This window comes from Hippocampus bargibanti, linkage group LG20 (assembly GCF_051943395.1).
Source record: "Hippocampus bargibanti isolate YZ-2025 linkage group LG20, ASM5194339v1, whole genome shotgun sequence".
NCBI lineage: Eukaryota > Metazoa > Chordata > Actinopteri > Syngnathiformes > Syngnathidae > Hippocampus > Hippocampus bargibanti.
This window is the reverse complement of record NC_142753.1, coordinates 6,259,944-6,286,677: the sequence shown is the minus strand read 5'-3', so window position 1 is coordinate 6,286,677 and position 26,734 is coordinate 6,259,944. Positions and strand designations below refer to the sequence as shown.

General features: G+C 41.0%; 1 protein-coding gene across 3 annotated transcripts; it reads right to left on the bottom strand.

Annotated features, from left to right (window-relative positions):
- Positions 1–53: 53 nt before the first annotated feature.
- On the bottom strand, positions 54–26,734 carry col9a2 (collagen type IX alpha 2 chain). 3 transcript variants are annotated; one of them, XM_088987002.1, is made up of 35 exons: positions 25,492–26,734; positions 24,820–24,991; positions 21,635–21,737; positions 14,467–14,618; positions 13,289–13,363; positions 12,631–12,666; positions 12,306–12,368; positions 11,853–11,906; positions 11,290–11,325; positions 10,542–10,565; positions 10,349–10,402; positions 10,187–10,240; positions 8,664–8,714; positions 8,533–8,589; positions 8,284–8,337; positions 7,490–7,543; positions 7,300–7,353; positions 6,829–6,882; positions 6,693–6,746; positions 6,399–6,452; positions 6,246–6,299; positions 6,024–6,077; positions 5,398–5,442; positions 5,275–5,328; positions 5,146–5,199; positions 5,016–5,069; positions 4,861–4,932; positions 4,559–4,594; positions 4,402–4,446; positions 3,909–3,941; positions 3,636–3,782; positions 3,508–3,562; positions 3,222–3,410; positions 3,062–3,139; positions 54–2,259 (listed from the first exon to the last, which is right to left on the bottom strand). In XM_088987002.1, the coding sequence occupies exons 4-35, from the start codon at positions 14,536–14,538 to the stop codon at positions 2,054–2,056; spliced, it is 2,076 nt and encodes a 691-aa protein (XP_088843128.1). In that variant the 5' UTR covers positions 14,539–14,618; positions 21,635–21,737; positions 24,820–24,991; positions 25,492–26,734; the 3' UTR covers positions 54–2,053. The 3 variants fall into 3 exon arrangements, with proteins under 3 accessions (XP_088843128.1, XP_088843129.1, XP_088843130.1); XM_088987003.1 differs by lacking the exon at positions 24,820–24,991; XM_088987004.1 differs by lacking the exons at positions 21,635–21,737; positions 24,820–24,991; positions 25,492–26,734 and having other exon boundaries at positions 14,467–14,682.

Genomic DNA, 26,734 nt, shown 5'->3' with positions numbered 1-26,734 from the left:
TAAATGACAATAGGAGAAGCAGATTTTTTTTACATAATAATAATAAAGAAGAATGAATTTTATAAAAGGTTCCTTTTTATTGATTTGAGTTGACTTGAACAGCCAAAAGGAAAAAAGATTTTACATTCGATTACGTTTGGAACAATAAATAACTTCTCTTATCATCGCTGACACCCCGCTGAATGTTGACAGGGCTACAGGGAAACACATTTCAGACACCAAAGGAAAATTAATTCTGAAAATGTGATTAATCTCTGGATTATTATTATTTTTTGATCGGCGCATACTGTTACCCCCCGCTTCATAATAATCAACACACATTTACAAAGATTTACAACACTGCATTGTGGGAGATGGGAATGTCCGTTGGGATATGCCGTTGCCAGGCAACAGGAGGAAGAGATAAAGTAGTCGTTAGTTGCTAAAAAAATGAGACTTGGGCAGAAAGCGGGTAATGGAGGAAGGATAGAAGTGGGCGCAGGTGGGGTGGGATGGGGGGTGTTGGGGGGTAAGGGATTTCGCTCAAGCTTACAATTGGCAATAATAAAGGTGACAAAAAGTATTGTACAGAGAGAACATTTCGGATTCATGAGTCTTTTGCATCGTTTTTCTCAACTACCACCCCCCTCCACCCCTACCCCCGCCCCATCCAAGGCATTTATTTGCCGGCTGTGGCTTGCCGCATGAGAGGGATGATGCTTTAGGTCGCTAATCACAACATATTACATCGATAAAACCCATGTCGCAAAAAATGTACTTTCTACTTTTGCCGTCCCATCTTACGGAAATGTGCATGTTCTCTAAAATGCCGCAGAAATGTGCAAAATTTCCCATTGTGGGACTATTAAATACGGAAGAGCATTAGGGCCAGGTTGAAATATTTTTTTTGGAGATGGGGTATTATTCAGAAAAAAAAGTCGCAAATTTGCGACTTTTTTAAAGTCACGAATTTGTTAGATTTAAAGTCACAAATTTGCTAGATTTAAAGTCACAAATTTGCTACATTTAAAGTCACAAATTTGCGGGTTTCAAACTCACGAATTTGCTAGACTTAAAGTGACAAATTTGCTAGATTTAAAGTCACAAATGTGCTAGATTTAAAGTCACATATTTGCGAGTTTCAAACTCACAAATTTGCTAGATTTAACGTCACAAATTTGCTAGATTTGAACGTTTAAAAAAACTTTTGCCGTTTGAGATACATCATTCGGTCGTGCGGTGGGTTAGCGTCAGCAGCCTTGTGAGACGAGATAATTTTCAGAACATAAGTGGGTACCTGTGGAGTTGCAGTTATGGCGTAATTCATTTATTTTATAAGGTTTTCATGGCCGAACTACGTACAAAATGTCAATACTCTTGGCCGCGACCGAGTTCACAACACCACCTCTTCAAACTGCGGGTGGAAATCACAATTTTGTGATTCAGAGCCAACACCTGAAGGAACTCTTTGTTACTATCCCTGATTTCAAAGTAACAACTGATTAACTCGTCCATTTCAGCAAGACCGTATCCGTCAGCTACTGAAGAGCATTAGGCTGCTAAACCACCGCACGACCGAATGATGTACCTCAAATTCCAAAAGTTTTATTTTTCAAACGTTTAAATCTAGCAAATTTGTTACTTTAAATCTAGCAAATTTGTGACTTTAAATCTAGCAAATTTGTGACTTTAAATTTCGCTAATTTGCAAGTGTGAAACTCACAAATTTGTGACTTTTTTTCTCAGAATAATACTCCATCTCTAAAATATATATATATATTTCAACCTGGCCCTAATGCTCTTCCGTAATTAAAGGCTTTCTGATTCTGATTTCTGAAAAACTCAGATGGGTATGGGTGGCTCTGACCTTCTGTTGTCATTGTGATCGAAGGGATTAAAGGAGAGTGAATGTCCCACTGGTTTGTCTTTCCCAACAAAAAAACAAAAAAAGGAGGGTGATGGTGGGAGGCATACATCCAGCCCCCCCCCCCCCCTTCGCTCATGATGTTCAAGTGAGAAAAGTGGTCTCTGTCCTTCCCCATGATCATGAACTTGGTGAACGGAGAGAAAAGGTCTAAATGTTGGGTCCTTTGATGCTTCCCGCCTCCTGTAGTCTGGGAGAGGTGTACGCAGACGCCGCCAGGCACATTGCAGCCTCGCAAAAGCCCGGCAGGCCTGGCGGACCCGCCTTACCGGGAAAGCCGGCATTACCGGCTGCTCCCTGGGGGCCTCTGTCGCCGGGCTTGCCGTCTCGAGCCACACCGTCAACGCCGGGGGGACCTGAGCGGGCAACAGTCAATCGTTTTTTTCGTGGGCGATTTGGTTAGCGTGACTTCTCATTGGCTAATTTCCTCAAAGTACACGCGGAATTTGGAGGACTGCGCGTAGGCGTATCGTTAACGTGGGAGGCTGTTCTCCGTCGGTTTAAATGAGATTCCGCTGTTGAAATCCTGATTCCTACAGACCATCCCTTGCAATGACTCAAGTTACTGATGCTTTTGAAACGTCCTTAACTCTTTCACTGCCAGACATGTCCAAAAAAAATTGTCCACTCCAGTGCCGGGGTTTTTGTCATTGTCACTTGAATTCCAGGACTCAAAGAATATTGAGTTTTAGGGCTACATAGGCATTCAGTACAGCGTTAGAAACCTTAGACTCTCTACTTTCTTAAGAAAAAATGTTAATTCCTAAATGATATGGGTCTGGAGTTATATGAGCTTGAAATGAGGGTGGCCTTCCGAAATACAATGCAATACATACATATTGATTTATGTCGTGCTTGAACAACAGCTGAAGCTGGAATAAATTGCTAACATGGAAAAAAATGGAAATTATGCCCCCATGTGGAAAATAAATAAACATTGCCAGAGGCCATGGCCAGCGCTTTATCGGTACTCAAGCATGAAAAAACAAAACCCAACAAATTCGGGAATGGCACTCTACGTCAGAGTTTTAATTTACGAATAAATTTGTGAATGACAGTGAGTTAAGTAGACTTAAGCAGCCCCCCACCCACGAAAAAAAAATCTGCATAAAAGCTTTATGTTCACATGAGCCTTTTAGGTGACCTCAAATCACTTGCCTTGAATTCCTGGGGGTCCTGGTGGTCCTTGATGGGGTTTTCCAGGATCTCCTCTGTCACCCTGAGCCCCTCTCTTTCCTGGCATTGACAAGAAAGAACATCAACTCGGATGTACCCTGAGAAATAATCCATTTTTTTCTCGGGACTTGATGTATTTTACCTTTAAGGCCAGTGTTTCCAATCTGCCCGGCAGCTCCAATCATGCCTGGAATACCCCTCGATCCAGGTAGACCATGGAGCCCCTGGGGACCAGGTGATCCCGGAGGTCCAGGAGGGCCCGGGGGTCCCATTACACCAGCTCCACCAAGCACAGCCCTTTTGGCACTCATGGCCACTTCCGCTAGTTTCTCTACCCCCGCCCCCCAAAAAAAGAACACTTGTTTAGTTTATTCATGTCGGATATTCACGGTGAAAGTCATTTCAAGGACAAATGTCAAGTAGGCCACCTTGCAACATTTTCAGCACCACATCAATAATGTGCTGATCAGAGGGGTCCCGTCCCTGAGGGGAAGAAGATCCAAATGTGTCGTAAGCGTTGGCATTCGGTGCGTGAAGATCTTTGAACTGGACTCACCGGCGACCCCTGAATGCCCGGCATGCCAGGTACACCTCGTACTCCGTTCAGTCCTCTGGGACCAGGGAGTCCTGCAGGTCCCGGGTCACCCAGTTTCCCGGGGTCTCCCGTCGGCCCATTGTGTCCGGGGTCGCCCCTCACTCCTTGCTGCAAGAAGCCCCCACCATGTTGAATGAATTGATTGTCAGGTATGTGCAATGAATGAAGTGATGCAAAAGAAGGAGTCATGCTTCATCATTTATCTTATGGAAATATTCATGAAGCAAAGCTCACCTGTCCTTTAGGTCCGGGTTCTCCTGACAAACCCTGACGGAGCAATAAAAATAATTGATGTTTAAGAAAAAAATTTAATGCAGCTAATTAAATAGCCAACATAAAAAAAAAAACATTTTTTTGTCAAATTTATTTATGTACTCATTTATTCATTTATTATTAATTTCTTTTTGTGCTTATTTATTGATGTCATTTTTCTTTTTTGGTTTACTCATTTATTTATTCATTTTATATTTTCATTTTTTATTGTCTTATTTATTTATTTGTTTTTTTCCCCTGTTACTTTGTTTTTATTTATTTGTTTAATTATTTAAAGATTGCCAAAAATAGTTTATTCTTGACAACTTTTGTAGCGATTTCCATTATTGCCAAGGCAACCTTGAGAACACGTCTGACCTTTACATCAAATTCCAACAAGTGCAAATGTTGCAAATGTTTCACCCTGTTGTCATCTCCGAACATTCAATTGAGCCCTAATTGCTTGCTTGCTTACCTTTTCGCCTTTTTCGCCGGCTAATCCCTCAACACCCGGGTCACCCTTTCTCCCAAGAAAAAAAAAAGAGCGTGAGGGAATGTTAATTCACACGACGAATTTATGCACGCTAATACGATTTACTTTCTGAGTTTATTCATTTTAAATCGTAACTCACAATGTCTCCCTTCGGTCCGCCTTTCCCTTGGAATCCCTGAAATGAGATGTTTATAGATTTTGAATACACATCTTCTCAAATGCGAATATTGATTTCAAGCAAGCGATCCAGGCAGATAAGGTGAGACGAGGTAGGAAGATGTGACCTCACATTGAAGGAAAGGGCGATAAGGATGGTGAAGGTGACAAATAGTGCTGCCTCACATTGTTGTCGTTTAGACAGGGTGGGGGGCTTTGCTCAACGGATAAATACTCCCCCCTTAAGGACACATCTGTTACGTCATACTGTATTTCCCAACACACCTTGTCTCCTTTGGTTCCACTCAGACCCTGAGCACCTGGAACACCCATTGGGCCCCTCTCTCCTTTGCCCCCCTGTCAACCGTATACGACATATGAACAGTTACTACATGAAAAATAAACAAATCGAAAAACTGAAAGGCTAGCATGCAGCTTACAGATTTCCCGATGATTCCTTGAGGACCCACTGGTCCACGCTGACCTCGGTCTCCCTGGATTTGCAGATAGGGGTGAGTACCCGGACAGGCATCTGTCTGCATTGCTCAGGGTATAAATTAGGACGGTTACCTTTGGACCAGGAACTCCTGCCATACCAGCTTCACCGGGAACGCCGGGTTCACCCTAGCAACAAATCATTTTAAGAGTCCAGTATAAGACCAACGTATTAAAAGACGCAATTTTGACTGAATGCGTTACCAGAGGTCCAGGAGCGCCAGATGAGCCAGAAAGACCCCTTGGTCCAGGTTCACCCTAAGAACAGGCAGTGAACGAGATATCGGGGGCATAAAATGAAGCGTGAGCGTAAAATCGGAATTGTACCTTAACTCCAGGGCCTCCTTTGGAACCGGGACTACCAGGCAAGCCCTATAGACACAAAATTTCAACGTTATACGTTCAATCAAGGAGTGACCTACGTCGCAGGTATTCTGTCGTGTTCTTGTAACACCGAGGTAATTCAAAACAATTTGACGGGTGTGACTCATCATGTCAGTGAAATAAATCCCCCTGTCGTCAAGTTGTGGTTTAGCATAAAGCCTTTCCTCGCAGTGACTCTGCCGTATATTCCGCCGCAGCTTATTATTGCGATATGCATCACGGCGTCACATTGCGGCTCCAATGACGCACGCAAACGTGACTAGCTACCGGTTTTATTGTGATAAATCATAATGTCATGGGAGGGGGCAGGGGAGGAAGGCTGCCTCTGGGAGTTTTGAATCTATAACAAGTAAGGTCACAGGGTCAGGATTCCCCTGGAGGAGAGCCCAGAAAACAAAATAGCAAAATATGCCAGCTACCTCCTGCTGGTATTCACCCTTGCTTGTGTTCTGCCCTTGTGGATTTAGGAAGCAAAACGTTACAACGATCGCCTTCGTGGCCTTGCATGACGATGAACGTTGGCGGACAATCTCGTTTTGGTGATTTTTTAGTCTCCATAAATCACTCACCGCAGTTCCCAGAGGCCCAGGAGGACCTGGCATCCCAGCTTGGCCGGGTCCACCCTACCAAAAAATGAAAACAAGAACATATATATATATATATATATATATATATATATATATATATATATATATATATATATATATATATATATATATATATATATATATATATATATATGACTCCGCACCGTCTGGTTTCCTATCGGGACAAATGCGGGTAAGCCTTACTTTGATTCCCGGAAATCCAGGTGTACCGTCTTTTCCATCGATGCCAGGTAGACCCTGAAAATTTCAAGAGTGGACTGTTCAAACTTACTCAGGTACCCCCCTTCCAACGAATGATTAAATGAATGAATGAATGAATAATGAAGAACCGCCTACATTTTCTCCTTTTTTGCCAACTGAACCCTGCGGACCCTGGATACCACGACTGCCCTGAGGGAGAAAAGCAATGAATGTTAACTCAATCACTGCCAGACAATGTGCTAAACTGTATCCACTACAGTGCCAGGAATTTTATCATTTTCAAACAAATTGCAGGGCCCACAGAATACTGACTTTTAGGACTACATAAACATCCAATGCAACGTAATAAACATTAGACTTTCTTCTTTCATCAGAAAAAAAGGTTAATTCTTAAGTTATAAGGATCTGGAGTTACAGAAGGTCACTTACTTTATCCCCCTTGTCTCCTGCCTCTCCGGGAGAACCCCGAGGACCCTCCTCACCCTGAAAATGAAACGGATTGCTTCAAAGGATCGCATCCTCTTTTTCAACGTCAACACCATCCTGTCCTGGTGTGAGTTCTTACTGGAGGTCCAGGAATCCCGACAGGTCCGTTGATGCCCTTGTACCCACGAGGTCCCTACGGAAAAGGACAAAAAGTCTTTTTAATCGCTGGAGATCGGGGTCGGCTACCCTTCATCGCGACTTAGGGGGCAATTAGTGGTGAGCTCCTTCTACTAATGGGAGCTGCGGGGAAAACATGGGGCCGTTTTGACTTTGACGCTAACTTGGCTAACACGGCGAATGTTAACGGTGAGACAGATTGCTATGGAGGATCATTAACTACATATGGAGACACCGCGGACCCAGATAACCCCCGACTCATTAGAGGAGGCCAGGGATGCGCGGTGGCATCATTTCCATATGTCCCCAGTGCCGATAATGGATGATGGTTGGATAGCAAGTATTACACCTACTTGGAGCTCTTAAAAAAATGAGATCAGCCGTGCCTTGAAAGATAAAATTGCGTGAACACGAAAGAAATTGTATTTCTTACCGCTTCTCCTTTTGGACCCATCATTCCCGGATAACCCCTTACACCCATTGGACCCTATAGAGTATAAACATCCAAAATCAAATAAAAAGTCAGAGCTACATTGACTTTATAACCGAAACAAAGTTGGTCAATAGAAAAAAAAAACACTTCAGTGAGAATAACTAAGTACGCGTAGGTAAGATTGCCCTACCGAAGGTCCTGGGATGCCTTGTTCTCCGGAAAGGCCCACTTCTCCTTTGTTTCCCTGCATGAGGAGAGAAAACATTGATTTGTTTTTCCTTCAGTACGCATCGAAGGACAACAAACAGTTTTGATCCATATAGAGTAGAGAAAACAAAATGTGCTATGGCGAGCTAGCCAATACTTAATGTACGGCAGTGGCGGACCGTCAAGGCCTGCAAAGCCTTTTCTCCTGGCCTTAAAATAGCTGAATCACAGACTGATGTTAATTATATTTGTCCATATGGACATCATTAAGAAAGGTCGGTCAGTTATTTCCTGGCTAATGGTACCCTCTAGTGGACTTGTATTAAATCACACCACACTTTTTTCAGTCTGGACTGATTCAGACGGAGCACTACTGAAGGCCTAGCGATTACATCTACGGCCCGCCACTGATGTACGGTAAATTATTTCTGTCATAGAAATGTAGTCTATCCAAAACGGTGTATGACCGAGTCCTGGTGAGTATCGTTTTGAAGACAGAGAAACATCACAACATGTCTTGGTAGTCGAGTTTGCACGATTGGGGAGGTGACCTCGCCTGCCCCCAAGATTTTGCACTGCGCTCATTAGATCTGCTTAAATCGAGCTAGGTGAGGTGAGCAGACGAACCATTGGCATATGTGGCTCCTCACCGCCCTTTAATCCCGATCACACAGATACTGACGGGTCCGACCACTAGAGCCAGATTAGCGGCAGTCATGTGCCTCACTAGAACGTAATCTTGCCTCTGAAATGAACATGAGAGATTGTGCAGCCAACCTGTTTTCCAATACTGCCGGAGTCTCCAAGGATTCCAGGTCGTCCTTTGTGGCCCTATAGAGAAACCGTAAAATTGAATATGACAAATTAGATGTGTTATTTATTTTTTTATCTGCAGTTAAAGTCCAATACCATGGAAGCTAAACGGCACAATGGTTCAAGGTATCAAGTCCTGTTACATCAACAAGATTTAAATGTTTCAGCCTTGGCAGAGTCCTGAAACCTGAACCAGCGAAGCAGGACACTCACTTTGACTCCCTGAAGTCCCTGTGGACCCTTAGGTCCTGCTGGACAGTTAAGAGGACACTGTTGTGGGGAGAGGGACATTTGTCAATTGAAGACATCTTTGAGAATATCGTTTATGAGGTTCCAGGTCTTACCTGGAAGTCGGCACTTCCTTCTTCTCCACCAATGAACTTCCCTGGTGGGCCCTAAATAGATAAGACAGACAGAGACATGGACTATTGCCCCTTTTTGACCAACTAAATAACAAAATAACTAAATAAAAACATTATAAAATAACTAAATAACAAAATAACTAAAAAATAACTAAATAACTAAATAATTACAAACTAAAAACTATATAATTACAAACTAAAAACTAAATAACTAAAAAAACACAAATACAGTAAAAAATACAACAAATAAATACCGAAATAAGCATATACAATAAAATAATAAATAATCATAACAACAACAATAATAATCATAAAATACATAGATATATAAACAAATACACAAAGAAAATAAATTAGCAAATAAATGAACGGACAAACAAATAAATAAATAAACTTTGTTCTGAGTTGGTAAGAAAGAGCTATCCACCCATTCTCCATCTTTCCTTTTCTCTGTATGCTTAGGTAAAATATCTCCAGCGAGGCCGATGTATTCATGTTACCGCCGTCATAAGAGACAGCCCACAGATTTCATAGAAGGTGGGTGTTTGGGGAAGGGGGAGGTATTTACGCAAATAGACTCCCCAGAGCCAGAAACATCACACTCATTGAAGACAACCGCTCCACTTCCCCCGAATGCATCCGGGAGACTCCATCTCACCGTAGAAAATACACTTGAAAGTCTCCTGCTCCCCAACTGTTGATATTAGTGCGATTTCTCTGCAGGGACACCTGCAAGATTCACGGCGATGCATGGCGTGCCATAGGAGGTGCTGCAACATTTCTATACGGCTGTCATCGAATCCATCCTGTGTTCTTCCATCAGCGTTTGGTTCCGGGCCGCCACAAAAATGGACAAAATCCGACTTCAACGGACAGTTAGGACGGCGGAAAAAATCATTGGCACCACCCTACCCACTCTCGAGGACTTGCACACTGCAAGAATCCAAACAAGGGAGCAGAAAATCCCACTGGACCCTCCGCACCCTGCCCACCACCTTTTCCAGCTACTCCCCTCAGGCAGGCGCTACCGATCCATGCGGACCAAATCCAGCAGACATTTAAACAGTTTCTTCCCCCAAGCCATTAACTCTTTAAACAGTAGCCCAAATGGAACTGTGTAGTGCCTCTTTGCAATTTTTTGATGATGATACTAGTGCAGCGTGTTCGACCGGAAACACATTCCTTGTGTGTTCTACATACTTGGCAATAAAGATGATTTTGATTCTGATACGCGCGTACGGTGCATTTGTACACAGCGGTTATTGCGATAAACATATCCCTCTACCTCTGTTCCTCAATAGAACCGCCGTTACGTCTTCCGCGAGTTGCGAGTTTGCGCAATAGCTCTGATGATTTTCCCATCTCACCACAAGTTTGGTAAACAAACCTCCAATTTTGGATAACTTACAATTTGGACCACGACTTGGATAAGACATTTGAAATAAAAATCCACAATAGACGTTTTTATGACAACTAGAAGCAAAGAATGAGCATTCAAGACTTACTGGCTTCCCTGGATGGCCAGGAAGTCCTGGAGGCCCAGGTGGTCCCATCAAACCCTATTCAGGGGGGGGGGGGGGTTGTTAGAGGGCCCGGAGGTACAAACACAAAGATGAACTTGGTGTTTGGTTGCTTCAAAAAGTGTTTTTTGTGCTCATGATACTGACCTTTGGTCCGGTTGGTCCAATTTCGCCAGGAAGCCCAATTGGACCTGGAGCCCCCTGAATAATTAATTGACACAATCAAATACTTTCAGTCCACCAAAAAAAACAAAACAAAACAACAGAAACAAAAAAAAAAAAACAAAACAATAGTTAGAAACAGATGCCTAAAGTCAATCTAATAAACAAAAAAACTTACTGCCAGTCCTGGGAGTCCGGGTCCCTGTATGTGAACCAGAAGCACAAGCGGTCAATGACTTTTCCGACAAGTGACACCGAATTTCTATTTTATCGATTCTCGATATACCATAATGACTTTCAGTGATGCCCAAGAGAAGGATAAACCTTCAGTCGATTTTTCTGTTTATTTCGCTTTGTATGTGATTATAAATGATACAATTAAGTACGCGAGCCCTCTTGCGGTAAGGACAGCCAATGGCACAAAATTTGGTGTCTCATCACCCACTCGCCTTTTTTTTCGACCATCACATTGAATGACTCGGAAATTCAAGTTTGGGCTGTGCTGCTAAGTGTCAGCTTGATGGAGACGCAGCGCCCCCTATTGGTTACAATCCACATTACAGTCCTACCAGAGGAAATGCTGGGATTGAAATTCTCATCCTCACTTGATATGCAAAAAAAAAAAATATTTTTTAACTCATCCAATTTTCTCTTCAAAACATTTCATAACATTGACATTTTTTCAGAACATAAACATGATTGTGATCTCGGCATGCCTGTCTGCTCCCCCCCCAAATAAATAAATAAATAAATAAATAAATAATAAGATTCCGCTTCTGTTGAAAATATATTCGATTCCATCTTCTCTCTTCACGCTTGGCCTATTTGTAATTTCAACATTACCCGGACCATATTTGTTATTTGTCGGATACAAGTGCTTCGTTTGAATTGATTAGCAATGTGAAGAAAAATCAACGCATACTTACAGGTCTGCCTGGCTCACCGCTTAACCCGGGACGACCCTGCAGATGAGAAAGAAACCATAAATAAATAAAATAAAATAAATTATCTATCTATCTATCTATCTATCTATCTATCTATCTATCTATCTATCTATCTATCTATCTATCTATCTATCTATCCATCCATCCATCTACCTACCTACCTATTCTTCCATTCATCGTCGCAAATTAAGTACAGCGCCACACTGGGCATTTCACTTTACAACCTATTTATACTTCCACTCCATTACATTTCAGATGCTTTTTTTATGTTTCACAATGTACTTGGGCTGATTAATGCGTCAGCTATTCGGGTTACTTTGCAGATTGGTGTTATATATGGATATGAGGTGCTATAAATCCAATAAGCCAGAAGCAGCCAAAGTTTGAAATGCCTTAACGAGCATCATTAAATGTAGCGGCGGTAAATTGGGAGTTCTCATCAAATAATCTTACGGGGGGTGGGGGGGGGGGTACCTTTTCCTGAGTCGTGAGTACATTTTAAAGTTGGGAAAGATTGAAGAAGGGATGTATTTTTGGACACTTGCCTTCGGCCCGGGGCTTCCCACTGCACCTCGGTCACCTTTTGCACCAATCAAACCCTGCCGATGGAGAGAGGGAAAAAAGAGAAAGAAAATGCGTACAGAGGTCGGCCACTTTGTTTGCTACATGAGGCGTGAATTCACATTGAAAACATCAGACATTTAATTCAACTTGACACAGGTCTTGGTGGTCATTAGGAAACAAACAGAAGATTTAAGATTCCAAGGGGGATTAAGGGCAAACACTCAAAAAAAGAACGCATATGCAGTTCAGTTAGCATGTAACCATGCTAACTGAACGCAATCAGATCAACACGGCGCTTCCATAATAAACACAATCAACCATTCAAATGCGACTCTGCACCATGACGAGACACCATAAGTGCAACCCTTTGACCTCATCATGTGACAACCAAAAAGGACTTGTAATGTAAACGATCCATTTTCCCGTGTTCTCACATCAATGCCGTTCTCTCCCGGGGCACCATCAGGACCTGATTCTCCCGGCTCTCCCTTTTGTCCCTAAAAAGAATAAATCAATAAATACTGTACTACATAAATATAAAAATAAATGCATACCGCACACAAATAACCTGCCAAATAACTAAATAAATAAATAAAAACTCAAATAACCATACAAATAAAAAATAACTGAATTAAATAAACAAACAAATTAATACACAACAAAAAAATCATAATTACATAAATACATAAAACAGAAATATAACAATAAATGGAAGCCATATTTCTACATGAATTTATAATATAAAAAATGAGTGCTTACTGGTGGACCGGGGGGACCAGGTGCACCTTTGTCTCCCTGCAATAAGGAAATTATTGATTATAAAGGAAAGCCAAAGTGATGAACAACCAAATCCATCTACATATTGATCTGTACGCGTGTGCATATATGGATTTAGGTTTCGTTTAAATTGGGTGGGGGGAATAAACAATGATACCGAACCGCCTCGAAATTTGTCACGTATGGTTGAGGCCAAAATCATGAACCCCCCCGCCATGTTATTAATTTTGAATTCGGTACAATGCTGCCGAATGTCCGACATACTGTTCCTTTTCAAGAAGGACACTGAATGACTTAAACCGAAAGCACATTGCAGCGTTCTATGTTTTTTTTTTTTTTTTTCGGGCAGCCTGCAGTTGTTGCTTTCCCAACCTGAAACATCTCAAAATGTATCACATGACTGTGACACAACTGCAGACTCCTTTCCTGAGGTCTGCCAGGGGCGGGGAGCTTGTCAAAGACGTCTCTCTGCTTGAATACAGAGCTCCTTTATAGGTAGGAATGTTTGCATTTGCAATCCCCTCTACTGGTTAAATTAGAGTATTGCACTCAACTGCTGGGTTGGTATTTTTTTAGCACAATGATGCTCTTTGTAGTGAGGCTGGGGAGGGCGGCAAACCAGGGGCAGGGGGGTACTCACATCAATGCCGTCCGACCCAGGAGTGCCAGAAGGTCCTGGTGGGCCAGCTTGGCCCTGAGGACCAGGTGGACCTCTCTGGAGGTGAATAAAAGTTGAACAAAAATATTAGATACATCTGTATGAATCTATTTTTTATTCTTCTAAAGGGAAGCGTACTACTATTTTATTTATGTTGACATACCCCCAAAAAATATTGGACTAGAAAAAAATATATTAATGTATTTAAAATAAAAATTGCTTTTAAAAAAGGAGAGCTGAAATGGAAAATAATCCAATTAAAAAACAAGTGATGTCATATATTTATAATTATATATGGATCAATGACTTTCCACAATCCAAGAAATGCCATCACACAATCTCACTTATGTGATGCATTTTACACTATAAATTGCAATTAAATTATATAATAATGAAATAAAATGTTCATAAGAATGTTCAAAATAAATATTATATAATACATACAGTAAAGACACAGAGAATACTCAATGTATGAAAGTACCGTCCATCCTTCCGTATATAAAACATAATCCAAGATGAAAACAATTAAGAACATTTCATTATTCCTTCACTCGGAAAAAAAACAACATCCAACAGAGATGGCATGTGGGTGTTATTTTAAACACTTTGCAGTCAAAGTTTGCTTAGTTTCTCTGTGCTACTTCCCAGAGATTCCCATCAGGACTTTCCTTTGAGAGGAAAACCACAAAAGAAGGGGGAGAGTGCATTTTCTTCTCAGTTTGACAACTTCTTTGTACTTCAAAGAAGTACATATGACGGCTGAATAAACCTTTTCATTGATGGATCACTCCTGTACTCCTGAGAGCTTGCACAGACAGTTTGACAAATGAATATCATGTCGAAAAACATCACCCAGAAAACCCCAAATCCATCACGGTCTCCATTTTAAACCCAGGACAAGAGGAAAGTTCAAACGGGGCAATACTTCCAACAAAGAATCCACATCATGGTCGTTACTTTCTATTCGGCTGGAGTCAGGTGACTACCCCCCCAACCCCCTGCATCACAAATGATAGCGACAAATCATTTTGATTTCAAGTACCTCTCCTGTCAAACTAAAACTGAAGAAAACCCTCACCAAACAACAGCGACCTCAGCATAAAGAAGTTGCTTCAAACAGGTAACCCCCACGCCCCCCCCACTCCCCTCTGTCCACTTACCACTTGGGCCAGAACCAGGCACAGAGTCTGCAAAACTACCCAGGACTTCAGCATGACCGATAGAGAAGCCATGATCCTTCTCCACCGTCTGTCTCTCTCCTCGGTTCACCAAATCCACTCTTCTTGCTCCCGTCTTGCTTTCCAGGCCAACGCTGAGGGGGAGTGATGGGGTAAAAACGAATTTAGAGAAAATGTGAGGGGGGTAGTGAGGGGGGCGGCAGGTATGTGCACACTCGAGATCCAACTGTGAGGTTAGGGGACCAAGGGGTGGGGTAAGGGGGGAGGGAGCGAGTGAGATGGAGGCAGAGGTGTAATGATGACATTGTAGAAAGAAGCAAGTAACTCCATTTATAATAATATATTTCCTTTGTAAGCGCCTTTCAAAACTCTCAAGGTCACTTTACAGTCACAGGCTCGCCCTGATTGGTTATTTGTTGGCACGCATGCACCCCCCCAGAGAAACACATAATCCTCCCAAATCCGCAGCTGCTGGATGACTGAAATGCATTCAATGTTTAGATTGCAATTGCTAAATGAATGTATTTATTTATTCATTTATTCATACATTTATTTATTCATTTATTTATTCATTTATGTGTGTATTCATTCATTGATTTATTCATTTATTAATTTATTCATTCATTTATTCATGTATTTATTATTGTATTTATCTATTATTATTATTTATCATTTTATTTTATTCTTTCATTAATCTATTCATTCATTTATTCTCATAAATTGCAATGCCAAAGTGGAGTTATAGTGACCCCTGGTGTTCTTAGGCAAAAATAACAAAGTTCTTTTAACGACCACAAGATGACAGCAAAGTCAACATATTCCAGCCTGAGCCTCAATCCGAAACTGAGGCAACGTTGCCCTCGAAAAACACGCATGACTTGATGTTCTCCAGCATTAAACAGTCGACTTAAAGAAAAGTTTTAAAAGGTGCTTAAGTTACATTTCGAAATGACTGTGTCGAGTGGGAAAGATCACGTGACCAGGCAACATGAGTCAGGCATTCGCAGATGATGTAACAGAGGAAAAAAGGTTTGGTCAACACTGACCTCTTTAGCCCCCAAAAAATGACCATGTATAGTAAGCCGTTTTTAGCCCCCAAAAAAACACCATTTATAGTAAGCAGTTTTAGCCGAAAAAAACGACCATGTACAGTCATGTTTTTTTTTTCGGCTAAGAACGCCTTACAGCAAAAAAAAAAAAAAAAAAAAAAAGACTTACTATACATGGTTTTTTTCGGCTAAAAATGCCTTAGTATACATGGTTGTTTTTTCTTGGCTAAAATGCCTTACTATACACGGTTACTTCTTTCGCTATCGCCATTTTCTGCCCAGTTCTCAATTTGCTGGTGAGTCATAGTTTCAAGGGTAAGAATTAGAAACGGACCAACATCTCAAATGCCAATCTAGATGTTTTCCCTCCATAAAAAATACACAATTTTTAGTTCTAAATAAACATTTCAACAAGTTCAACAAGTAGCCGTTATCCAAATCCCAAAGACCGAGATCCCGATGGTTAAAAGCTTGTCAGAAACTTGACGGACGTGTGGGCTGTCAGCACAAGGTTGACTCGCAACCTTCACCACTGACTAAGGAACCCACTCCAACCCGATCATTCATCATTTTGTACAAAAATGTGCTGATGTGTCGCCGATCCTGCATTCTGTACAGTATAAATGATTTTCAGATGAAAACATTGTGACGTTATTGATGAATAAGACAAAAGGTCACAAGACAAGGGCACGGTGGGCCCTGTCTGGTGAAAGATTGTTTCACCCCAGTTTGACTCTGCCACTGACATGCCATTTGTCACAATGACTTAATTTTAAAATAGAACACCAGATGAATGTTGTCCCGGATGAGTACAGCGAATAGTTGATCATATTTTGCCATTGTTTTTGATTAAATTCCAATCAGTCAAAAAAAAAACTTGCATCTGTGAATAACTTAAATCAATTAAGTAGATTGATTTGTTTTTTTCATTCTGAAGCATGCGAAAAAATAAATATTTTCCATGACATAAACTACTTTGCAGAAAAGTGACTTTTTTCCTCTCTCTCTTTGTCTTGTTCCCCTCCATCAGGGACATAATGGTGCGATCTGTTAGCTGGTAATAGCGGTCTGATCCGTAGGTCATCCGGCTCCAAGCCAAAGCAAAACAGCCTCTCTCATGGCCCATTATGGTCTGCTTAATGACTACAATGATGACCCAAAGTCTGCAGCAAGCGCTCACTTTGAAACAACATTTCAACAGGCTTGCCAATGCCCGACACTCATCAATCCGCTGCAGTAAAATTCCCGAAGTGACTATTCTTCAGCATAGATATTTAGACGATGAGCCCCTAAGCAGTGGTGGAATTGATTATTATTGTTTGTGTCGCCAACTAACATCTTGACTATTCTTTTGAACAGAGCATTGTTTTTATAGCAATTGTTTTTCTTTATTATGTTTTTTAACTCACTGCCATTCCCGAATGTTTTCAAGTTTTAATTTTTCATGCTTGGGTGCTGATAAAGCACTGACCATGGCTTCTGGCAATGTTTTTTTTTCTTTTCCACAAGGTGGCAGCATTTCCCTTTTTTCCATGTTAGCGCTTTGTTCCAGCTTCAGCTTTATAAACTAATATGGATGTATTGCATTTTATTTTGGAGAGCTGCCCTCATTTCAAGCTCATATAATTCCAGACCCATATAATTGAGGAATTAACTCTTTAGTTCCGATGAATGAAGAGAATTTAATGTTTTTAATGCTGGATTGAATATTTATGTAGTCCTAAAACTCAATATTCTGAGGGTCCTGGAATTCAAGGGACAAAAACCCTGGCACTGGAGTGGACACATTTTTGCACGTCTGGCAGTCAATGAGTTAAACGCAATTCACTTCATTTGGGCAGCTGTGCCTAATTTTATCCAAAAGGGAAGGAATATGGAATTTCCATGTCTTTCCTCCGTTGATACAGTATGTGGGTATGTTTCACAGCGACTGGAAATGACAGATGATGCAGGAGAATGAGTAATACAATCACAGCCATGGGGCAGCAGGGAGTTGACGGATGAGAGAAAATGCCAGCAGGAGAGCGAGTCCGATCCATCAACTGGAGACACGACACCTAATGTGGCTGCTGTAATTCAGTCAGCCGTAATTAAAAGTCTGTTTGTTATTTAACTACAAACTATGCTGCATCGTGGTTTTCACGTCCCCCCCCCCGATCATTGATGATGGAATCACCTGCCTCAAAAAGTTTTGGTTGTAAAATAACAAACGGAAGGTTGGTGCGGTATAATTTGCCAGCCATCCTCGAAAACAGCCAGTGAATCCACTTGTGGCTTGGTGGGATGGGGGGGGGGCAAATATCGAAGCCACCAATGTAATTTTACGACTGCAATTCAGTTATTCCGATTCAAACCGCTCCTCGTCCAATTTGCATCTTTAAACTGAAATCCATAGCAGTTTATTTTTTTGCCAAAAGCGCTTTTGCCAATAATTTGATTGCAATTTAACTGCCGACAAGTGTCTAGTCCTTAGAGGATACACCAAAGTGTGTTTGTGGCTCACTGACTTCCCCTTTGGAAATGTTAAATGTTGGCATTATCTTTTCAATGACATAAGCCCGAGGCAATTTCACGAATTACCGCGGAAGTTGCCATTAGCATCACTTATCTCCAAAGGGATGCGACCTCATTAGCTTCTCATCGTACCTTCTCCTGAACTCACTTAGTGTACACGGGTGCGTTTTATAAATTTATATTCACCAATGTTGTACGCTTGGGCAAAAAAACAAACAGGAAGGATTATACAATACAATACATATTGATTTATATAACGCTTTAACATCATCTAAAACTGTAAAAGAAGGTCTTAACATGCACTAAAATTACCGGATGGTTATGATTAGATGGGTGGATTAGCGAAGAAGGGGCTTTTCAACTGGGAATTTATAAAAGAAATATAATGGAAAGCAGTCGTGCAAATATGGTTCCATCATCTTCAGAAATCATTCCGATTGGTCGTCCCACTTCCCATTTTTTGGGCTTTTTAGGGTGACAAATCCAATTTTTCATCAGAGATTATTTTATTTTAGCATTACTGCAGCCTGTAATTAAGTGTCAAAGAATAACTGCCAAAAGTTATCACAGAGTTAAAAAGGTGGACAAGCAAAGTTTGAACTTTGACAGGATTATTTCTGGGCTCAATTTTATCAGCATCGGAGACATATTCTCCAGGGAAGATTTGGTTTTGGCGATTCAAGCCAGTGCCTAATGGAATTGATGGCTTGGTGTCAACTACTACGGATGGGGGTGGGGCGTGGGCTGGATCATTGAAATCATGCCAAAAATGAACGCAGAAACAGGAATTTATATTTTCTTTTAAAGTAGAGGTTTATACTACCAAAATATTGACAATGTGCGCCGGTGCCATTTTGAACAAACAGCAATGATACATTAATATATAAAGAAATATAAAAATCAACACATCAATAATTAAGAAAAGAAATAAAATGTATACATACATAAATACATAAACATATAGGCAAATAAAGAAATCCCTAAATACACAAAGAAAACGAACAATCACATAAATAAACAGACACACATTAATAAACAAATAAACGAGAGAAGGAACGAACGAAGGAGAATGGAAAACAAACAAATAAATAAACACATACATGCATGCATAAATAAGAACATATACACATCCATAAATACATGAAGACAGGCAAATAAATAAATCACTAAATACAAAAACAAATAAAGCAATAAATAAACAGACCCGAATATGTTAACACATAAATAAACAAACAAATAATAATAAAGACAAAGAAACAAACGAAAATACATGCATACGTATATATACATACAAATGTAAAGCATTGTTCTTATTGGTTTGACTGACTTTTCCTTCATTTTCCGTCCAACTGCGACCAAACGGTAGACAATCTATTGGATGAAATAAAAGGTCGCCGTGACTTGAATCATGTTTCAGTGGACGTTACTCAAGATGAAGGCACCCGACTCTTAGTGTGTAATACTTCTTTTGGGGCGGTAGTCATGTGTCTCGCCAAGCACACTTGTCCCCAACAGCGCACGAAAAGGGCCATATTATCTTGTCTCCCCTCAATCATGGAAAGTGAAAAAAGTGAGGGAAGAAAAATGCTCAAGCGTCAGAGTGGCAAGCGTGAAGTCGGACAAAATCTAAAATTGATGGTTTCGGATTTGGAAAGCAAGACTATAGTGCTCCGAATGCTGATATTTGGAGAAAATACACCCAGTATATAATTTGATATAGACTGCCGTTATTACTCACCGCCATTCGTTGGTAACACCAAATTCTTTGTTGCTCACTTTGCCTTATAGTCACAGAGCAACATGTGTACAGACATCCAATCACAAAAATCCAAATGTCACTTTCTGATTTATTTTTTTGGAGACTGGGACAGAAGTTCTTTAAAAGAACAAAGACAGAGAAAAACAGACGATGATTATTTTGAATTACGACGAATGGATGGTGTCGGGCATGGTACTGGACGACCCTTACCAAAGTTTCTACGCTTACAAGAGCCTGTGGTTGCAAGCAAAAAAAATATATCTATATATAAAAAACTATCTATATCTACGATGACTCTTTCTCAGTTTCTTTCCACGGTCAGCGTTTTAAAAAATCCAATTAAAGCCCCCAGTCAACTCTCATTACATTTCTTGACTTTTGCACACTGACGGGAAGAGTTGGCAAGAGCTCCAAGCACGATGACTCCTCTGATCACGCCGAACACACACACACAAAAAAAATGCATGTGCACTACTCACCCCCCAGGTTCATGCCAGCTTTTTAAACGTAACCTGAAAATGTATTCAAATGACTTTCATCAACGAAGATCGCATCAGTTTGGTCTTATAAATCCCACAGTGATAGCAGGTGAAATTTTCTTCTGGGGGGCAAACATGCATTATTCAGGCTTCATAAAAAAATTAAAACATTAAAAATAACGTACAAAATGCAGCTCCTCCAGTCAGAGATTGGGCGAGGCTACCAAATTATTATGACAGACCACAATAAAAAAAAAAATCCCCACATATGATGATATGATGATATCTTTTTGTTGGATATTCAGAGGTGTCTGCAATTTAGTTGGCCATCGTTCACACAGCTTGCCACGTCCTAACTTCAAGACTTTAAGACAAAGCTCCTGTCGGCGTAGCTTGGACAGTCTGTGACGGATTGGACTGGACTTGATGGACTGCTTTGCATGACATTCAATCGGATAAAATGGCCATCCGTCGGGTCACGTTGCCTTATAAATCTCAAGTGAGATCGTGAGCATTATGTATCGTGCCCCCACATGAATAACGGGCATACCTTATTTCAGAGTCAATTCTACTTTGAATAAAAAAAAAGAGGTTTGGCAATAACAGTGGATTCAGCAATCCACTGGGACAGCAACTCATTTTGGAGTACTTTTACTTTATATGCCTTGTGGCTGAGTTTGTGATCCTCAAATTACTGAAAAAATCCTATTAAAGTTATTTTTTTTTCTATAGGTGAGATTTTTTTAAATCAAATCACAGAAATCGGATGGAATGAACAAGCCAATACATATATTATCCACGTTCTTCCGTTAGCGTTTTTCAAAATTCTCCAGTGTGCCTTTCACCGTTCCGTTTTTCTCTACGCGGACCTCAAACGAGAACATTTGGTGACCCCCCTGCCTTAAAATGCTTTGAAATTCCCCTGGTGTGCTCAGTTATGAAATGCCCTCGCGACAGAAAATCATCCTCACACCGTTTTCCGCCTTCCAAGTGCCCGAAACGTTTAGTCTTCAGATAGCATACTGTCCGGATTTGAGTGCTCCATTCATTTATCACCGATTGTAGGCCGCCCCCTTTTTAGAATGGAGGTCAACTCTCTTTTCGCCATGCGGCCACGCCACCATCATTTCCAAGACACCGTGCTATTTCAACAAACCATAAATTCACTCCTCCTACAAGTCTTCCTCATCATGTGGAGTACAGTGAAACAATTCGGGCAAGTGCGTCACAGACGGGCGTGATGGGCCTGATAGAAAGTCGCCAGTAGGAACGAGAAGGTGTCATGAGGTCAATGCGTCGTGGATCAGTGAGGTGAGAAATTGCAGGAGGTACAGATGGTGCACTCTCACCTTCGTCGGGGTTCTCACATCCTCAGTCTTCTTTTCCTGGCACTCTTGCTATATGGTGAGGACGAATCCAACATGTTTTTCCTTTCAATGTCAATGTTGATTTCTGTAAAGATGAATCAAAACAGTTCATCAGAGAGTCAAAATAGAGTTAACTCGATGTGCAAATATGTGTCATTCAGTACCAGGCTTTTTGTCATTTTCACTCGAATTCAATGCAGTGTTAGAAACCATAGACTACCTCCTTTCATTAGAAAAAAAAGAGTTAATTCCTAAGTTATATGGGTATGGAGTTATCTGAGCTTGAAATGGGGACACTGTACAAAATACAATACAATACATATTGCCCTTCAACAACAGCTGAATTGCAGGACCCACAGAATATTGAGTTTTATGATTACTAAAACATGCAATGCAGTGTTAGAAACCATAGACTCTCTCCTTTCATTAGAAAAAAAGAGTTAATTCCTAAGTTATATGGGTCTGGAGTTATCTGAGCTAGAAATGGGGACACTGTACAAAATACAATACAATACAATACAATACAACACAATGCAATACATATTGGTTTATATAGCGGTTTAACAACAGCTAAAGTTGGGACAAAGCGCTAACATTGACCAAAGGCAAATGCTGCCCCCTTGTGGAAAGTAAATATAAAATATCCATGGGCCATGGCCAGCGTTTTATTGACAATACAAGAAAACCAAAAACCAGAACAAATTTGGGAATGGCGCTCGATGTCATATTTTCAGTTCCAGAATATTTTTTTGAATGGGAGTGAATGAGTTAGAAAAATAAGAAAAAAAACATTGCCCTTTATCAAAACAAAGCTCTGTTCAAAAGAATAATCAAGATGTTAGTCGCCGATAGAAACAATAATAATGAATTCCACCTCTGCTTCGGGATTGATGGCGAAATTGGACTTCTGTGTTGGCAGTCCCTTTCACGGAGCACCCTCGAGTGGATAAATAATGTAACCCCAGCCTCTACTGTCACATCTTATAATGCGGTGCGCCTTATATATAGAAAACATTTTTTAAAACATGCCATTCATTGAGGGTGTGCCTTATAGTCCAGTGTGCCTTATACAGTGGAAAATATGCTACATACCCTGACGGCTCCATTGAGCTAAATGTCAACAACAACATGTTATATTTTCATTCTGCAGGCCGACTCAGTGAACAGAAGGGTGATATTTATTTCCTGTAATTACATTCCGTCAAAGTCCTCAGCACATATATTACGAGCTCGAGATGACACGCATCTAAACTGCACTTTGATGTGTGGGCTGAGGCATCCAACAACAAGGCAGTAATTCTACTTTTACCACGTCTTGCTGCTAGAGGAAAAACAGATGCGCGGGCGGCAGCAAAGTAGCAGCCGATTGTGTTTGGGATGTTTATTGCTTCATTGGCTGCTGAAGATTTACAACGAATATCTCGTTTATTGCAAACACTGAGCTCTGCATTTTACACCACTGCACTGGTTCTCCTCCGATATCGCCGACCACCAACAAATGACTGGCGATACAGCCTGTAATGTTTACCTCACTCCATCAGGTGATATTTATGGGAAATGTAAAAAACAAAAACAAGTTCATGACACGGTGATATCATAGCAGGAAAAGTCGGGCAATATTCTGACGAGACAAACGTGAACAACAATGACGGGTACACTGCGGCAAAACAAAAAAAAAAGTATTTGGAATTCATCGTGCGCCCTTGAGCATCGATTTCTGCTTGACGATGACGTTAGGAAACGGTCAAAAAAAGTTCACGACACAGTGATATTATTGCATGAAAAGTCGGAACCACTGCCGATATCCTGACGTCAAACAATTCATTGAGAAAAACGTGACCAACAATGAGGGGGTACACTACGGCAAAAAAAAAAATTAAAATGTCTCCGTAATTTGTTGTGTGCCTTTAAGCATATATTTCTACTTGACGATGACGCAAGGTACTGGTCTTGGTGTACCCTAAAAATGCAGGCAGGAGTAGAGGAGTGGTGTATATTTGACAAATTGTATTCAATAAAGTCAGTAGGAACAAAATCTCAAACAACAAAGCCATCAGGACAAGAATGTCCAAAGTAGCAAACAAAACCATGACTAAAACAAGACAAGACACAACAAACCTGACAGGATGAAACAAACAATGACCCGACACTAAATGATCGTGCCGGGAGTCCTTTTTACTGCCACTAATTAAAACAACCGACACCGATGAAGTTGCAGGTGAGGCCATACAGCGCCACCTGTTGAACGCAAACCGAAACGTGACTCTCATGCTGTTCAAGAGTCGACTTATCATCTGCTGAGATGTGGACACCTTATGTTTTTGAAAGACAATCTTCAGGTCATTGAAGCTCCGGGGTAGGGTAGAGGTCGCCATGGGGATCAACATTTTACTTTCAAGGTTTGTATACTGACAGTCTTGTCATATAAGTCCATTCAGACCATTTGCAGCTTATGTGATGGAGGGATGGACTGATTAAAAGATGCGAGTGAGGATGTGATGGAATGGGGGTCAGGGGTTTGGAGACGTGCTATTGAAGTCTGGGTCGACTACTGAACTCCAAAAGAACCCATTTGATCATCACGTGTCAAGGATGTGGACAGATAAGAGCGCTAGCGATGTGAGCCGGACAGAAAATGTAGGAAACAATGAATGGCCATTATCGGCATTTGATGGAGGGCTCCGTTTCGTGCATTTGATTGCACCATACGTCCGTCTATGCGCACGTGTCCCTCACCCGTGACCATGGGTAGGCGTCGCTTTGATGAGGCCAAGGATATGTCAGAACGCCACAATGGTGTGATAAATCCGTCCGAGGGGTTTCGTAATAGGTGTATTTATGCAAGGGGTCTTGTTTAGCTATTTGAATGTCGCAGGATGGAGCGATAGTCGATCGTATCATCCAATCTCACAAACCCGGGCCCCTGACGTGAAGGAAGAGGTCCGGGCCGTCCATCTCTCGCCTTACTCTAAGTACCGGTAGACCTTAAGCCGCGGGGATAAGAGAGTGTTTGGGACTGTTTAGTGCTACGCTAGTTTATATCTCTCTGCACGAACCACAAGACGAAGGGCTAATCCAGAGCCGTTCATATAAACCGACGTTGTTATGTAACTCGACAATGACGATGTTTACGGTAAACAATTAACAGACATGATGATTTTTCTTACCGATGATCATGGGATGTAAAAATTGTTCCATTTGTCATTCATCATTCCATCCAGCTGTTGCAAAACTTGACACAACGAAAAATGGCCGCTGCAGTTCTTGGACGCCGTTTGGAAATTTTATACACTGATTCACTTTTGAACTTGGACCGGGAGTACAGCTATGCCATAAAACCTGACAGAAAAGTTTCATTATTATTATTAGATCCATATAACATATATTATTATTAGATCCATATACATATACTATACTAAAGCAATCTAAGACTGAGCGTCAGTTTTTATAGTGGTTCCCCCGCGGCACCGGGAAGACTCTCAAATGGCGTTGTTATTCAGCTGATGTAATAAGTACATCACAATATAATGTTATGGAAAGTCTGTGACTTCTTTAAATGAAAAATGTATCTCGCGGGACTGATGGGGAAAGCTTTAGTAAGGCATAATATGTGAACAAAACATTGGATTGTCGAGATTTTTTTTCAGTTATTTGTAGTTTGACTGACTGGAAAAAATATTACACTGAGAAGGGTAAAATTATTGACAAATTGAAAAGCCGGAGGAATGCAAACGTGGCGACGGTAACTTCCTGAAATGACTTTGGAACTAGGCTTTACATATTTGGCTTGAATATAATTTTTTTAGAATTTTCCTCCAAAAATGTCAAATGTCACCCACCAGCACCGCTGCATTGCAGCTGCGTGGTCGAGTCGCTCCGCCATGGCAGTTTCCGTCTTCAAAGTAGGAGAAAGTCGTTCACCGGCATCTTCGCTCATTTGCAGGCAAGTTCACCTGTAAAAGCCTCTTAAACACTTAAGCCGTTTAATTCACAATGTAAATCTGCTTGCACATTTCTCCTCGGCAAATACAAGTTTTTCCGTTTACGAGTTTATCAAATGTCCTCACTTCACCTTGACTTGAGGGTGGCTCAGCTCTCCTTGGAGGGTTAGCATTGAGGTTGATGGAACAATGCAAGGGCTGGAAATCAGCGGTGAAATTAGGGGTCTTTGGAAGCGACTGTGAAAAGTGGGTCCGTAATTTTACACAAGGTTACCCGGGAAAGAGTTCACTTAGATGTGGGTATAAGATTATAGCTACAGGGTGTGTTTAAATTCATGTAGGGGAGCAACTTCCATCCTTACATGCCCGCGTTTTACAGGTCTGAATCTCTCTGCAATGTGCTATGAAGATATTCAGCAGCGCCTAAATTGAATCTTCCTCAGTGGGGGGATAATCATCAGAATGAAAAATATAAACAGAAGTACATTAAATGGGCAAGGCCCCTGTGGTGCGCCCGAGGACTTCAAAATCAAATATAATGTCAAGTTTAAAGTTACTTTTCAAACGCAACACTTGTTTTGTTTTTGCTGTCTTTTTCAGGAGGAGCAACACACCTGATTCAAATGATCAGCTCATCAGCCAGCTCTGAAGCAGCATCAAAATGGTCCTGATAATTTGAATAAGATGTGTTGCTCGTGGGAGACCCCTGCCTTATGCTATCTTCTTTCATCAGGAAAAAAAGAATTCCTAAATGATATGGGTCTGGAATTATACAAGTTTGAAATGAGGGTGACTGTGCAAAATACAATGCAATACATATACGTCTTGGGTTCTATACAGTAGCGTTTTAACAACAGCTGAAGCTGGGGCAAAGTGATAACATGGAAAGAAGGGAAATGCTGCCCCCCTGTGGAAGAGAAAAAAAAAATCACATTGCCGGAGGTCATGGCCAGCGCTTTATCGGCACCCAAGCAGGAAAAAATAAAACCAACACATTCCAAAATGGCTCTCTATGTCATAGTTTCAACTCCCAAATAAATTAGTGAATGGTTTTGAATGAGATAAATGGGTAATACAGTTCATTGCTAATTCCTTTACAGGGAAACTTTTTTAATGCATTTGTGGCCTAACCCACTCCCAA

Excerpts from the sequence above, each read along its gene's own strand:
- col9a2 (XM_088987002.1), bottom strand. The coding sequence starts at position 14,538 with ATGGCTTCTCTATCGGTCATGCTGAAGTCCTGGGTAGTTTTGCAGACT. Across the intron at positions 8,590-8,663 it reads AAGGAAGTGCCGACTTCCAG|TGTCCTCTTAACTGTCCAGC; the intron begins GTAAGACCTGGA and ends TCCCCACAACAG. Across the intron at positions 8,338-8,532 it reads AGGGACTTCAGGGAGTCAAA|GGCCACAAAGGACGACCTGG; the intron begins GTGAGTGTCCTG and ends GTTTCTCTATAG.